Source organism: Leucopleurus acutus, assembly GCF_964270905.1.
Source record: "Leucopleurus acutus genome assembly, chromosome: 9".
NCBI lineage: Eukaryota > Metazoa > Chordata > Mammalia > Artiodactyla > Delphinidae > Leucopleurus > Leucopleurus acutus.
In genome coordinates, this window is record NC_139144.1 from 62,745,033 (window position 1) to 62,759,932 (window position 14,900).

Consider the following 14,900-nt stretch of genomic DNA (forward strand, 5'->3'; position numbering starts at 1 on the left):
TTTTCTCCACTTTTTAATTTTTTATATTTTCTAGTTTTATTGAGAAATAATTGACAGACGTTACTGTATGTTTAAGGTGCACAGCATGACGGTTTGATTTACATGCATTGTGAAATGCTTACCACAATAGCTTCAGCTAACATCCATCTTCTCATATAAATACAATTCAAAAAAAAGAAAGGAAAAAATTTTTCTCCTTGTGATGTGAACTCTTAGAATTTACTCTTGGAACAAGTTTGCTGTGTATCCAACAGCAGTGTTAGCCGTAGTCTTCCCCACTTATTTTTAGGGACTGCATAATATTTCCCTAGTATGGAGGTACCGTAATGTATTTGCCCAAATCTCTGTGTTGGAAATTTCAGCTGCTTCTAAATTTGTTTTTACAGACAGAACAGCATCTGTTTTTATGCATTTTTGACTAAAACTGTTATTTCCTCAAAATAGGTTCCTAGAAGTAGAATTGCTATGTCTAATACCAAGAAACTACAGCCACAACTTAGAATTGGAGCACTTACCATGCACTAGATGTTGTTTTAAGTGCTTTACTTACATACAGTTATTAATCTCATAACTCTGAGGTAGGTTCTCTTATTTTCCCTGCTCATAGACAAAGAAACATGAAACACATAGAGGTGAGGTAATACACCCAAAGTTATAGAGAAAGAACATTTTGAAGACTTGATATTATTGCCAATAGTTTTTCAAGTTGCTGGTTTTTAAGAAAATAGCTTATGTTGAGCATTTGGCAACAGCCTTTTCAGTAGAGGAGCTACCTTTCAGTGTCTCTCCTGTTATTCTCTAAGTCTTCCCTACTTTGGAAAGCTTATTGAGTTTTCTAATGTGCTAATTAAAATTATCAGGAGCAAATTCATTTAACTAATCCTGGTTGCTCAGGGAAATGGCTTTTACGCTCAAGGAATTTGACTTATTTACCAGACAAACAGTGAACTTTTATCTTCAAACAGTTACCGTCTGTGGAACTGATGGCCAGTCTAGGCTCTGCCTCTTTCTGTGGCTCCGTTTTGGCTTCATCTTCAGCTGAGTTCTGTCATTGTTTCCCAGATAGACTCAGCTGCATCACAGTCTACTAGGAGTCTTTAAGAAATCTGTAGTCCTGGGTTCCACTCTGGAGAAACTTAAAAAATTTTTTCTTTTACTTAAATTTATATACACAGAGTTTTGTTTTGTTTTTTATCACAGAGTCCAAAAAGGTTATAACAAAAAATAGCAGTTTGTTCCATACTTCTCAGACTCACTAAAAGAGGCTGCCACTTTCAACTGCTTTGACTATTTCTTCCAATACCTCTGTAGTTCTAAAACTATTCACTGTTCTTTGTGGACTTATCAGTGTTAATCACTGTTGATTTCTGTTATGGGTTAGAAATTAGCTCTCTTAGACCTTACTGTCACTACCTCACCTCCCCTGCTTCCACCTTCCCTATATAATTATATCACAAGGTAACATGATGATGATGAGCCAGAATTCTGTGATTTTTTTCGTTCTTTCTTACACGAGGTTTACATTTTTCCCCGTACCATCAGATTTCTCAGATCACCATCATTCTGAACTCACGAATGTATCAGATTACCTGTATTTTTTTTCTTGGAGTGTGCCCTTCCAGTACTTTCTAAATTCTTCTTCCAGTCTAAATTGTTGTACTGCTATTGCCCTAGGACTTTTCTTCACAGGTTTTCCTATATTGCATCCCCACCTCACCCTAATTCCATTTCCCAAGTCCTATGCCTTCCTATTTCTTGATCCAATCCCTTTTTTTGATGGTATCCAAACTCTAGTAACTTCCTAAGAAAGGGTGCAAGGGAGGTAAATTTTTGAGTTCCTGGAACTATCTTTATTCTGCCCCTTTTTTCCTTGAGTGTTGCTTTGGCTGGTGTAGAATTCTAGGTTAATAGTAATTTTCTCTCAGTACTCTGAAGGCATTCCTCTGATGTCCTCCAGCTTCCAGTGCTACTGTTGTAAAATCCAATGTGCCACTGTGTATAAACTGTTCCTCGCCTCCTTCTAGATGCTTTTAGGATCTGTTCTTTATGCCCACATTCTAAAGTTTCACTGTGTTCTCCTTTTGGTCTTTATCATTCATTCTGCTGAGCACTTGGATAGGTCTTTAAATCTGGAGACTCATATCCTTCAGTTCTGGGAGACTTTCTCACATTATATTTTTGGACAGTTGCCTTCCCTGCATTCTCTGCTCTCCCTGTACCCCTATCATTATTTGAGTATTCATTGTGTGCCAGGCAGTGGAATAAACACATCCTACATGTCCCATTAATCCCTCAAATAAGGAAAGTGCTATCAGTCATCTTCTATAGATGAGGAAACCGAGGTTCTAGGAGTTTAATCACCTTGCTTAAATTCCTCAAGCTAATATGTAAAAGATTGGGGATTCAAGTGCAGGTCTCCTCACCCACGCCTGTGCTTTAACCACTGCATAATGCCAGTTACTTTCCAGTTGCAAAAAAGGAGAGGGTTGATTCTCAAAAGACTTTCAATATAAGGAAGCTCAAGGAAGCCACTGCAGAATGATTATTCAAGATTCCAAAAAGTCTCCAGAGAACTCAGCGGAGCCAAACCAGTAGGTGCCAGATAGATTTTAGCAAGCTTAGGGAACAGTTGGCCTGCAAAGGGAGGGGAGCTATAAGGAGCTTAGGAAATCTTCCATCAGGGAAGCAGTGTGGTTGGTGGTGTAGTTGAAAAAGCATAGAGATGATTCTAAGTTCAGATCCCGGCCCTGGCGCTTACTAGCTGTGTGATGTCTCTCTGTCAAATAGGAATGTAAATTATACAGGGTTCTTACAAAGATTAACTGGGATAAAATACGTTAAAGCATCAGTGTACAAGCAGACAACAAATGTTAACCCCCTTCCTTTTTAGAAGATATTCAAGACTACAAAGGAAATATCCATGTAGGGGGAAATAGGAGACACGCAAAGAAAGTACGTGGAGATGAGATACAAATAGGATGGTGAGACGCCCTGCCAGGCTGGCCACGTGCCGACAAAGACTATGGTAGCAGCACGCATGCAGGTCATCCTGAGCACTCAACCGGAAGAGGCTGGATCACTGTGAATGAGAAGGGAGCTTTTCTCAAACTGTTTTTCTCTCAGCATTCCCTGACTTGATGGGATTATGCATCCTGAAGATGGCCCAAGAACATACTTGCTTCTTCTAGCCTTAAAGTGATTTGGTGCTTGAAACATAATTTTAGAGTCCATGAGCTGAAAGGCTGTATGCCTTTTTTTTTCGCTCTTGCTCCCCTCAGCTCTGTATGTGTGTGAGTGTGTGTGCACGCATGCGCTTGTGCATGAGTATAATGTGCAAGAGAGCGAGCCGTGGTGCAGCTTCTCACGGGCAATTCTTTTGCAGTTAGCTCTGAGGGCAGCTCCATCCTATGAAGATTTTGTGGCTGCATTAACCATTAAGGAAGGCGACCACCAGAAAGCAGCTTTCAGTGTTGGGATGCAGAGGGACCTCAGCCTTTACCTCCCCGCCATGGAAAAGCAGCTGGCGATACTGGACACTTTATATGAGGTCCACGGACTGGAGTCTGACGAGGTGGTATGATGTCTGCAGGGCAGTGCCGCCTCCTAACTTCAGGGAATAAAGTTCGCTAAAGTGTTTCGTTGCCCTACTTAATTTCCAGCAGCAGCTTCAGTCCTCTCCAATCCCTTACTTGGGGGGATGGAGAGGAGGAGGCAAAGCCTAGTGCTTTTATGTATAATTTTTTAAATGCATATATGTTTTGTGTGTTTAAAAATCAAGGTGCTATATATTCAGTTCAAAGGGCCTCCTGGAAACCAAATCATAGCTGTTACACAGACGTGAACAGCGAGTTATAAGAGCAGATTTGACAAATGAATTTGTTAGTATTGTGTTTTGCTTTTAGTTTTAATGGGCCACCCAAACCCAAGCTGAAAATGAGCAATTTTTTTATCAAGGACTGTAACTCATAGCCAGTGTTTCAATCAATTTAGAATTAGACTAAAACTTTAGAGGGAGCTCAGCCCCTTTGTTGAAGCTATTGAAATGTAGAGTTTGCTATTCCTAGACGTCCTGCAAAGAATCCTCTCCTCTGTGGCTCTGTGGGCCAGAAGAGCCTGTGTAGTCAGTGTGTCCGGGACATTGGTGTGACCGAGCAGTGCCACCCCCGTTTATGGGCCAGGAGACTGGCTCTGAAGAGATGAGTGGTATGTCCTAGCCCCGAGCTGCAGGACAGTATGGGAGGGGTTGGACAGGTCACCTGAGGTGACCCCTGTGCAGTGCACACCCTTTGCCAGCCTGCTTTCCTCGGCATCATCTCAGTTGGACATCAGAGCAAAACCGTGACATTCAGGGATTATTATTAAACTTCACAAGTAAGGTGTATAGGTCGAGGGATTTGCTCAGTCACACAGCCACTAAATAGAAGAGCCGTGTGATTTCCATATGTGATCTGGACCACCTCTGCATCAGAATCACGTGACGTGCTTGTTTGAAAAGCAAATCCCCAGGCCTTACCTTGACCTGAAGAACCAGAATTGTGGGATTGGGACTCAGGATAATAAACCTTGAATTTGAATAAACTTCCCAAGTTATTCTTGTGCACACAGGGTTGAAGAGCTACGAGATTAAATTCTAGTTTACCGAATTCCCAGTCTTCTGCATGAACTAAATGATGTGGCCTTTTTTTTCAAAGAGGAAGAGGCTATCGTTGAAATGAAGTAGTTAAAGGGAGAGTGAGAAATGGAGTAAGTTTACTCAGCAGGTTTCTTAATTGAGCCAGCAGGCCTTCAGGGACCACGGTTCTGAATGTGCTCTCTGATCAGTCTTGGCTTTATCACCAGTGGTGCAGAGTAAGCTAAATGCAGCTGCTTATCTTATCTCAGAAGCTCTGGGACTGTGTCACAGTTTAAAGGTGGGATTTAAGCCTTTCACAAAGCAACCTTGTGTAGGCGTTCTCCTGAAGAGTGTGACGCCAGGACTGTGGCCCTAGTCTCTCAGTGGGCCAGGCTGCCAAGAGCGGGCGGCGGGGAGAGGCCATGGCTGCCTTCCTGTCAGGGGCTACTCGCTTTAAGTAGCTGGAAGGGAAGCTCCCCGGGTAGAAGGTGAGTTCCTTTGAGGGGCACAGGTGATGCTGTCCCGAGGGCAAAGAGAACCCTCTCCTTAGGTGAGAGATTAATGTAGGGAGGGGTATTGATTTTTTTTGGTCTGTCTTTAAACAAATGGGCATTTATGTAGCTCAAATTAACGAAGCAGATACTGTGCTCAGTAAGGACTTCTGGAAAATGCTTAACCTTTAGAAAAGCAACATCAAATATTTTAAGGCTAGGGAGAAAAAGGGTGCTAAAGTGATGTTGATTCTTTCGTATCTTAGCGCTTGCTGTTAGCAGCTGCTAAGGTGTGTATGTTGTCTTCTCCCATTCCCATGAGTAATTAGTGCGGACCTCCTTCTCTGGCTAGTGTGAACGTGATGGCAGGACTAGGGGATAAGTTAAACTTCCTGCCCTTACAGAGCCTCCTAAAAGGGAAAAAGAAAGAGCCACCAGCCTTTGCTTTACCTTGAATGAATGCACATTAGACATTGCGCCATTGGGTGGGGATGCTGCCAGGAGATTGTAAGTGTTGTGAAGCACGACCGTTCGGAGCAAGTGGTGGTGCTCCCCGACACCTCAGGAGAGCTGGTCTGGTCTCTGGGAGAGAGGTGGGCACACTGAAAATAGCTCAGATTTTCCACCGAGGCTTTGAATACACACAGAAAGAAAGCTGCTCAGCGCGGCCATTTCGCGGTTCTGTAGGTACTGCCTTGGTGTATATGACCCAGTTTTCTGGGAAAGAAGGGTTTCATATTATCTGGGATCTTTGGGAACCCAGATCAGAGTAGCTTGAATAACTTGAATAAGTTGCATTACCTACTCAACACTTTTCCAACCCTACAGAAAGGGGGTAATGTTTTTTGATAGGTATTTTCCTCACTGGAGCATACTAAGTTTACCTAAGATGCGTAAAGCTCTGGAAATTGAACTTCATCTTAGATGACAAATTCAACTTGGCCTGACGCTTGGCACGGTCAGAGCTTCCTCCTGAACCTGCAGTATTTGCTTCTCCATTTTATTTAAAGGCATAATGTGTGCTAATTGACATTTACTATCTAAGACGAGGACAAAGAGAAAAGATAAGGCTTTCTCTCCATAATCCTCTAAGATTCCTGGGACCTCTAAGCTTTCCTTCTCTGACAATGAGAGGAGATGGGAAAACGCTAGTATGTTTGTTCGTTGCTCAAGCGTTTTCTAGGATTCCCTTTCTAGAGTAACCTTTAGAGAGATCCTGAAGGAAAAGAAAAGGTAATGTGTCTTCTAACTAATAAGTAGCATTTGGACGACCTCCTATAAGGCACTTCCATACACATAATTTCATCATGTCTGCACTTCTCCCCACAGCAGAAGCCAGCCCTTACACTTAGGAGGAATTAATATATATTTGTCTAACTGAACAAAATCCTTTCAATGATGGCAAATTTTTTTTGTCCTTGAAAGCAGATTTGATTCATTATACTTAATCTTGACAAAAATGTTAAGTTAGAGGGATACCTTTTGGGGAAGAACCAACTTGTGACTCTGAGGTAGAAATGATTTTCTCATCACCTCTTGATCCAGCTCCTCAGGTAGTTCTAGAACTGGGGCTCTTGGAATGTTGAGCACATCCGTCCCCAGGGCATTGACTTTGAAAGGCAGCGTTTGTTAGGATGTGTAAGTAGTGGCTTCAGGTGCCTTGTCATCAGTATTTGTGTGTCATTCTGAAAATAAATGCTCCCCAAATGTCATATTCCACGATGAGGGATATCTGAACTCCATAGTTGAGCCCTGCTGCTTCTCTCTCCTCTTCTGTTACTAATGATTGCGAACAGTGCCCCCATCAGAGCACCAAATCCATCCCCTTTCTTAGCTGTTCTGCTCCGTTCCTCAGCAGCAGCTTCGAGCACATGTGTGGAGCATCTGGCACAGACCTAGCCGGGGTCAGGTGCCCAGTCAGTGGGCATTCTCTTCCCCTCCCAGACTGCAAGAGCTTCTTAAAGAACCCCTGTTCCCATGTGTAGCTGTAAAGCAGGTGACCACATGGTGTGTAGCATCTAGGAAAGGTGATCTGTTATTAGATGAGTGCTGCTGGAAAGGTTTGCAGTCTCCTCTTTTTGATTATTAATTAATCAAAAGTTAATGCTTTCAACTTTATATTTTCGGAAAAGTGTTTTTAATTAAGAAAAATATGTGGTAGGGACCAATAAATAAATTATACTCTTCTTTATTAAATTTGAAGTAAGTAAAAGAGCTGAAGGAAGAGGTATCTTATTAAGGAAACTTAATCTGATTGTGAAAGTCGTATGTATGAAGAAATATCATTTAAGTCAGTAGGAAGAGTCAAAGGGTCATGAGCGATACAAGACGATGTGATTTTGGAAACTTCCTGAAACAACACTTTTTATGTTTTTCTCTACTAAACGACCATGTCCTATAAGAAGTTGGTTACATGATGGTGCATTTCTGAATCATCGATTAAAATCAGTTGCTTCTGATAACTAGTCATGGGTTTTATAACTCTTCAGCTTCCCTGCCCTTGTGTTTCATTTCTTTTTTTAAGGTGAACTATCAACCTTTAAAATTTTTTAGATTTAGAATTTATAAGTACAGTACATTTTAAGCCATTGTTCTGTTAGCTGAGCTAACATCTTTGGTCTTGGAGGGGCTGACTTCCATGCCGTTTGTGATCTGGTGGACTCTGTACATGAGCTTCAGTGTCTACGGCAGCCCGTGTCCCTGTGACATGCACATAGAGTGCTTTACTTAGAAACACACTCTGCTTCTGGGCGGCCCTTTGTGGTCTGCAGTTGCTTACTCAGGGGTTCATAAGAATGACAAAAATACCCACTAGCTGTCTAATAGTATTTTAAGACTGCTTATCTATTACAAGGGTGTTAGGGTCCTTTCAGCAATTCCATGAACATACTGTTCAGTAGACCTCCTCTGGAAATGCCCCCAGTCCTATCCTGGCCCAGGCAGTAGCCTGTGTACAGAAGCCATTTGCATGATTTCTTGTTGCGCTGCTGCATCAGGGCACTTGGAAGCGATCCTCAGCGGTACGGTTGACGCAGGCATTGATCTTTCTTCTCCACCGTTTCTATATAGCTTTAAATTAAAAGGAAAAAACATACCACTACTCTGCAAAGCAAAAGTTTTCAAAATTCTTAGGTTACCCTTTTCAATCACTTCTCTTTGAGCGTGAACAAATGTTTTCAGCTAAGCTATGTGAGAACACAACAGATCTTGCTTGTTTTAAGCACTGTCCGTTCTATTTTATATATTTTAAAGTGTGATCAGTATTTCTTCCCTGTACTTTATAAACAGAAACCACCCTGAAATGGTTGATACCCCTTGCAAAGCTGATCTCATCCACAGACTCCTGCGTATCTGTGTCTGTTTATAGGTGTATATGGAGTCAGTGGTGACAAGAAAGGTGATCTAGAAGTAATTCTGTTGCTTCCCAGAAGGCTAATGAGCCAGTCTCCTGTGGCATGTTTGATGCATGAATCCCTTTGTGTCATGACAATTTTCACTAGAATGTCAGTAAACAGCCCAACTACCTCATATGAAATTGGCTGTGGACAATCTGTGTCAGATGAGACATGTGTTAAGGTTGATTTAATCTGGTTAATAGATAGGACAAAATGATGTCTCTATAAAGAAGAAAGATGTTAGACCAGATGCCAAAGGCTACAATGTACATAGATTTCCTTGGGTTGCTTTTTTAAGTCAGTGTTTAATTCTACCCCCAGTATTCTCATCTCCATTGTTTGTGATCTCATAGATCCATGCACTTTGAATACCTGTCACATGCAATCCTATGTTACCTGTTCTTGTCCTTCAGCATTTTGAATGAGCATCATAATGACAGTAGAAAGCAACAGTAGAAAGCAAGTGTCCAGTGGTTTGTTGATTCCTTAATTTTAATGGACCTTTACTTAGAATATGATGTGTTGGAGCCTTTAAGGATCAACTGATAAATGAGAATTTCATGTTTAGGTTTCATGTAAAACTCTGTCCAAGTTCTAACTCTGTATCTTGTGGGGAGGGGGAACAAGGGAGGGATTTACTTTTTTTGCAAAAATATTTGAAAACATCTGTCAGATTTTATATTCATTAGTTATAATAAACTTATTTTTAAAGTATTTTATCAAGTGCTTCTCTTAAAGATTGTGTGGGTTTTTGCTTAATGAATATGCCAGTAATAAGTTTCATTTATGGAACACATACTATTTGCTGGGCATCATTCCAAGCTCTTTACAAATATTAATACACTTAGTCCTCCTAATCACTCTATGGGGCCGGTACTGTTATTAACCCCAAGTTACAATGAGAAAACTGAGGCACAGATTGGGGAAGCCCCTGGTCTAAGGTCCCACAGCTGGTGAGGAGTAGAGCCAGACTACAAACTGAGGCAGCCTAGCTCCAGAATCTTTATAACAAACTATTTAAACCTAAACAAAACATAATTTTGAAACATCAAATGACCACTGTAATGGCATTGCCCCTGGGTGTTCTAAGCACACTAGAAAGACTAGCTCCTGTCACAGGTGGCTGTGTTCTTTGGCCTGGTTTAATTCTGTTTTCAGAGAAACCACAAACGCAGAACAAAGAGATGAATTTGCTGTGCTTAACGTCTGAGTTGCTGTTTGGTTACATTCAAAGCAGATACTTTTTTGCCTAAATCACTTGGTGCCGAAGTAGGGTTGGACTTGTTAGGTTTTCACTCTCTGATACTTGTTGGTGGATGTTAAGATGCCTGCAGATAGATAGATACGTGTGGCTGGCGATGGGGTGCAACCCTGCCCACACGGCCTCCTCTCCAGCCACCTCTTTAAATACATGAGCTAGGCCAGTTAGAACTGGGACAGGGAGGGTTGAAGGAAGAGAGAGAAACCAGTGAAGTGTGGTAGGTGTTTAAGCAAAAGGGTCCTGTGGAGTCTGAGCTGGGGTGGCCATGTTGGGCCATGTGCAAGAGAAGGAAGAAGAGAAAGCCGGTGGGAAAGGAAAGGATGGTGCAGGTACACCGAGAAGCAAGGATGAGGAATTGTGTAGTTGCCACACACCAGCAAACTTTCCTTGAAGGCTGGCTTTCCCTTTCCCACTTCTAGCTCCTGCCCTAGAATTCCTCCCCTTGAGAACCCTGTACCTTTACGGTAAGACCCTCACCTTTTTTGCTTACGCTGCTTTTAGCGGACTTCTATTCCTTGAAATAATCCCTGTGACAAGCATGTGTGTCTTTATTCCACACTGAATATGGGCAAGTCCAGAAACACCCAAGTGATATACGTCGAAGAACCACCACCACCATCATTCTCACTGTGTAAAATGGAAATGCCTCTCCAGACCTGAAGTCAGTCTGTATGGGCTCTGCTTATTCTAACTTAGGTTCACTTCCCCCAGAAAACCCCAGGGGCCTTTTTGTAATGGCTTTGTTCTTGCAAACTGTAAGCATCAGTTCTCCCAGAGATGGCGGTATAAGGACTAGCTGACCATCTCCTGCCTTCCCCCATACCTACCTGGAGCAGTGTGCTCAGATATGCGTGTGTGAAGACTCAATCGCTGTCCCTCAGCTCCGCCCTCTGCAGTAGTTGGAAACCATGAAAAGATAAGCTTCCTGGAGGAGGAACCAAGGTGGGTTCAAAAGAGGCCATGTTTGGACATCTGTCCTCATTTCTGGTGGGCAGGAGAGCAAAGTTGCCTTGTGCTAATGAGGGGTCAGCTGAGGAGAGGCAATGTCTACTGCTTCCTATTCTTCCAGAACCTGAGAATACTGGTACGTTTTCTGTTTTATTACTATTCTACAAGAATGTGGATACACCTGGAATATGGAATGTGGATAACCAGGTCATTCACCTGGGTTGTGGTCTTGGAGCTCCAATCCAGACCCATCTGCCTCCTGATCATTGATCCTTAGATGTCCTACCTTCGTCTGAAACCCCAACTCCAAACGTGGTTGCCCCTTAAGCTTTGCCTTCTAAGTCAGTGGCATCACCATTATTCTCATCTCTCAGGCAAGAAATTCAGACACCCTACACTCCCTCACTTCTACACTCTTTTCCCAGTTTGTCATGAAAGCCTGTCTTGGCCTGCACACTCCCAGTGGATGCAGCCTTGATCTCTGAATTCTCTGCTTTTTCAGCCTGTCCCTGTCTTTCTGAAAATCCTTGATGACTCCATGCCATGGTTCAGGTTGCTTTACAGACTTGCATTGCCCTTTCCCCTTCCTGAAAACCCAGGTTGAGTCTCTTCAGAAACTGCCCAGACGCAGTAAATCCCAGCCATCAATTTCACCTCTAAACACTTCCTGCACTTCTAAACAATACCACGTAAATTAGAACTTGATGTTGGGAAGTGTGACTACATGAGAACTGGACTCATTCTTTGGTGCATGTTTTGGTTATCAGTGTAGCCGCCTCCCTCACTAAACCATAAACTTCACTTTCTTCAAAATAGTGTGCCCAGCACCCAACAGTGCCTTCCTGTCCATGGGAGGTTTCCAGGACTATCTTAGAAGTTGGGCATTACCTCTGATGGTGTTCCCTGGTTCCTTCAGGTGTGTTACTACTGTTATCTAGCTAGATAAAAATATTTTGAAGCAAAGCCATACACATCTCTTCTAGTCCTTACTGCTTCCTTGGCTTCTCAAGAATTACTGACCGAACACTCAGATTATAAATAATTTATGGGTTTTTTTGTATTTTGCCTTCGTTAATGCAGGTAATAAAATGTTTTTTTAATGGTGCTTATGTGTATCAAATTATGAACAATTAGAAGGCAAAGTCCAGCTCATGGTTCTCAGCCCTATTTGTACATTAGAATTAATAGAAGGACTTAAAAAACAAGCAAACAAAAACACTGATGGAGGGACTTCCCTGGTGGCACAGTAGTTAAGAATCCACCTGCCAATGCAGGGAACACGGGTTTGATCCCTGGGCTGGGAAGATCCCACATGCTGTGGAGCAACTAAGCCCGTGCGCCACAACTACTGAGCCTGCGCTCGAGCCCACGAGCCACAACTGCTGAGCCCGCACACCATAACTACTGAAGCCCATGTGCCGTGGAGCCCGCGTGCCACGACTACTCAGCCTACGAGCCACAACTACTGAAGCCCGCACGCTCTAGGGCTGGCCTGCTGCAACTACTGCGCCCGTGTGCTACAGCTACTGAGCCCACGTGCTACAACTACTGAAGCGTGCGTGCCTGGAGCCCGTGCTCCGCAACAAGAGAAGCCACTGCAATGAGAAGCCTGCGCAGTGCAGCAAAGAGTAGCCCCCACTCATCGCAACTAGAGAAAGCTTGTGCGCAGCAATGAAAACCCAAAGCAGCCATAAATAAATAAATAAATAAATAAAAAGTAAACATTTTTAAATTAAAAACCAGTAAAAACAGTTTCACCAGAGATGAAACAAAAGAAGGAGCCCGACCTTGTCATTGTGCCCTAAACTTCAAAAGATGATCACCAAAGAAAAAGACCACGTTTTTCTGGCAAGAATGAGAAGAGTTCCTAATCCTGCCCTTATTGAGGGAATTTGAAAAATCTAGAATTCTCATTAAAGTCTCAGATTTTGGAAAGAAGATTGGAGAGTTGGACAGGATGAGTAGACATCTCTTTCTTCCTCTGAGTGGGGCTGGTGCGTGTGTGTGTGTGTGTGTGTAGGTGGAAGGGGATTTTGCTGGGGAGAGATGGGTGAATAAGGAACAGGAACAACCAGCGCATTCCTGATTTAAGAGAAAAAGCCACATCCCGAGGGTATTCTTCCCCATGCTATAGTAGATAGTCTCTCCTCTCCGTTCGGACTTCACACTGGTGCAGGACTTAACATAACTATCAGAAGGCAGAGCAGAGTCCAGTCCCTCCAATAAGAGCCTGTATGCACAACTGTTCCTCCTTCCCCCACGCAGACAAGCAGGGCTCAGGTTTGGCTGGTACACACTGGTATGACTGTGCTGGTTATTAAAATATCGAAATGCTTTTATACCAGGCAGTAAATAATCGCTCTCTGAAGTGACTCATGCTGCTTTGACCCCAGCCCCTCTCACGAGAACCACCCAACTCCAGACCACCCCACAATCCGGTACCTAAAAGGATAACCTGTGGCCTAACGAGGAGCCTTCGGACCCCTGCCCCAGAGCTGTGGTCAACCTGTTTTCTGCTTATTCAGTATCTGTGTCATGCTAGTTATTAAATATTTTTAATATCATCCATGCAGGAAAGTATATAGAACACAAGCTCACAGAGGAAGAGAAATAGTTGTCAAATAAGATGGGAAATACGCCAAGGAGAGTATACCAACGCCATATCAAGGCAGATAAATGAACAGACTTGCCCACCTTAAGCATGAGCAAATTTCAATTAAATGGCCTGGTAACCGCATAAATATGCTACAGGCAGCAAAGGGAGCAGAGTGGGGAACAGAGGAAACCAATAGGGAAGAAAAGCTAACCTAAGAAACAAAAGTTCCTACAGGTATATTGTGTTCTCAAAGAGCGTCAAAAGAACAAGAATTCAGTAAAACAAGAGCTCACATGTGAGCTGATTAAACAAAATGAGATAAAAGGGCAGATTGCAGAGCTAAGGAAACAACTTGGCCAAAATAACGCTATTATAGAACAAATCAATGAATTAGAAATAGCAAGAAACATGGTTGAAAACTGAATTGGTAACATAGAGGAAAAGGCTTGAGATGACTGCAAGTGAATGAAGAATTTAAAAAGCCAAGATTAATTCTTGAGAGGACAATTGTAGAAAGAAAAAGGTATTCTAACATTAATTTGTATCCAAAAAAAAAAGGAACTAAAAACATACTAAAAGATATAATACAGAAATGTTTTCCTGGAATGAAGGAATGAATCTTCAGATTGAAAAAGTACACTATGTTGTAGGGAATCTTAGAGAAAGCACTTGACACCAAAACGTATCCTGATGAAGTTAGTGAACTTAAAGAATGAAGAAAGAATTCCTCAGTGGTTAGGAAGAAACACCAAAGGGTCTCAAATTTCTTTACCACCAGATTCAGAGATTCAGTGACAGAAGGCAATGGAGGAATGTTTCCAAAGTTATGAGTGGGAAAAAAGAGTGCCTTAAGTATATTTTTTTTAATTTCATTTTTTATTGAAGTATAGCTGATTTACAATGTTTTGTTAATTTCTGCTATACAACAAAGTGGCTCAGTTATACACCTATATACATTCTTTTTTATATTCTTTTCCATTATGGTTTATCCCAGGATATTGAATATAGTTCCATGTGCTATACAGGAGGACCTTGTCTATCCATTCTACATATAATAGTTTGCATCTACTAACCCCAAACTCCCAATCCATCCCTCCCTAACACTCCCTCCCCTTTGGCAACCACAAGTCTGTGCTCTGTGTCTGTGAGTCTGTTTCTGTTTTGTAGACAGGTTCATTTGTGCCATATTTTAAATTCCACATATCAGTGATATCATATGGTATTTGTCTTTCTCTTTCTGACTAACTTCACTTAGTATGATGATCTCTAGTTGTATCCATGTTGCTGCAAAAGGCATTATTTTGTTCTTTTTTATGGCTGAGTAATATTCCATTGCATATATATACCACATTTCTTTATCCATTCATCTGTCAATGGACATTTAGGTTGCTTCCATGTCTTGGCTATTGTGAATAGTGCTGCTATGAACATAGGGGTGCGTGTATCTTTTTGAATTATAGTTTTGTCTGGATATATGCCCAGGAGTGGGATTGCTGGATCATATGGTAATTCTATTTTTAGTTTTCTGAAGATTAGTATATTATTGCCAACCAAGTTGTCAAATATAACGTCAAGTACTCTTAAACATGCAAGAACT

The 14,900-nt window shown here is 42.0% G+C and overlaps 1 protein-coding gene across 2 annotated transcripts in view; it reads left to right on the top strand.

The window, feature by feature from the left end:
• The window catches only part of PLEKHA8 (pleckstrin homology domain containing A8), an 83,681-nt gene extending 74,565 nt beyond the window's left edge, over nt 1–9,116 (top strand). For both annotated transcript variants that reach the window (XM_082846267.1, XM_082846268.1), the window contains one exon: nt 3,383–9,116. In XM_082846267.1, the coding sequence (XP_082702393.1) occupies nt 3,383–3,580 (198 nt within the window). In that variant the 3' untranslated portion in view covers nt 3,581–9,116. The remainder of the gene's footprint in view (nt 1–3,382) is intronic.
• The last annotated feature ends 5,784 nt before the right edge of the window (nt 9,117–14,900 follow it).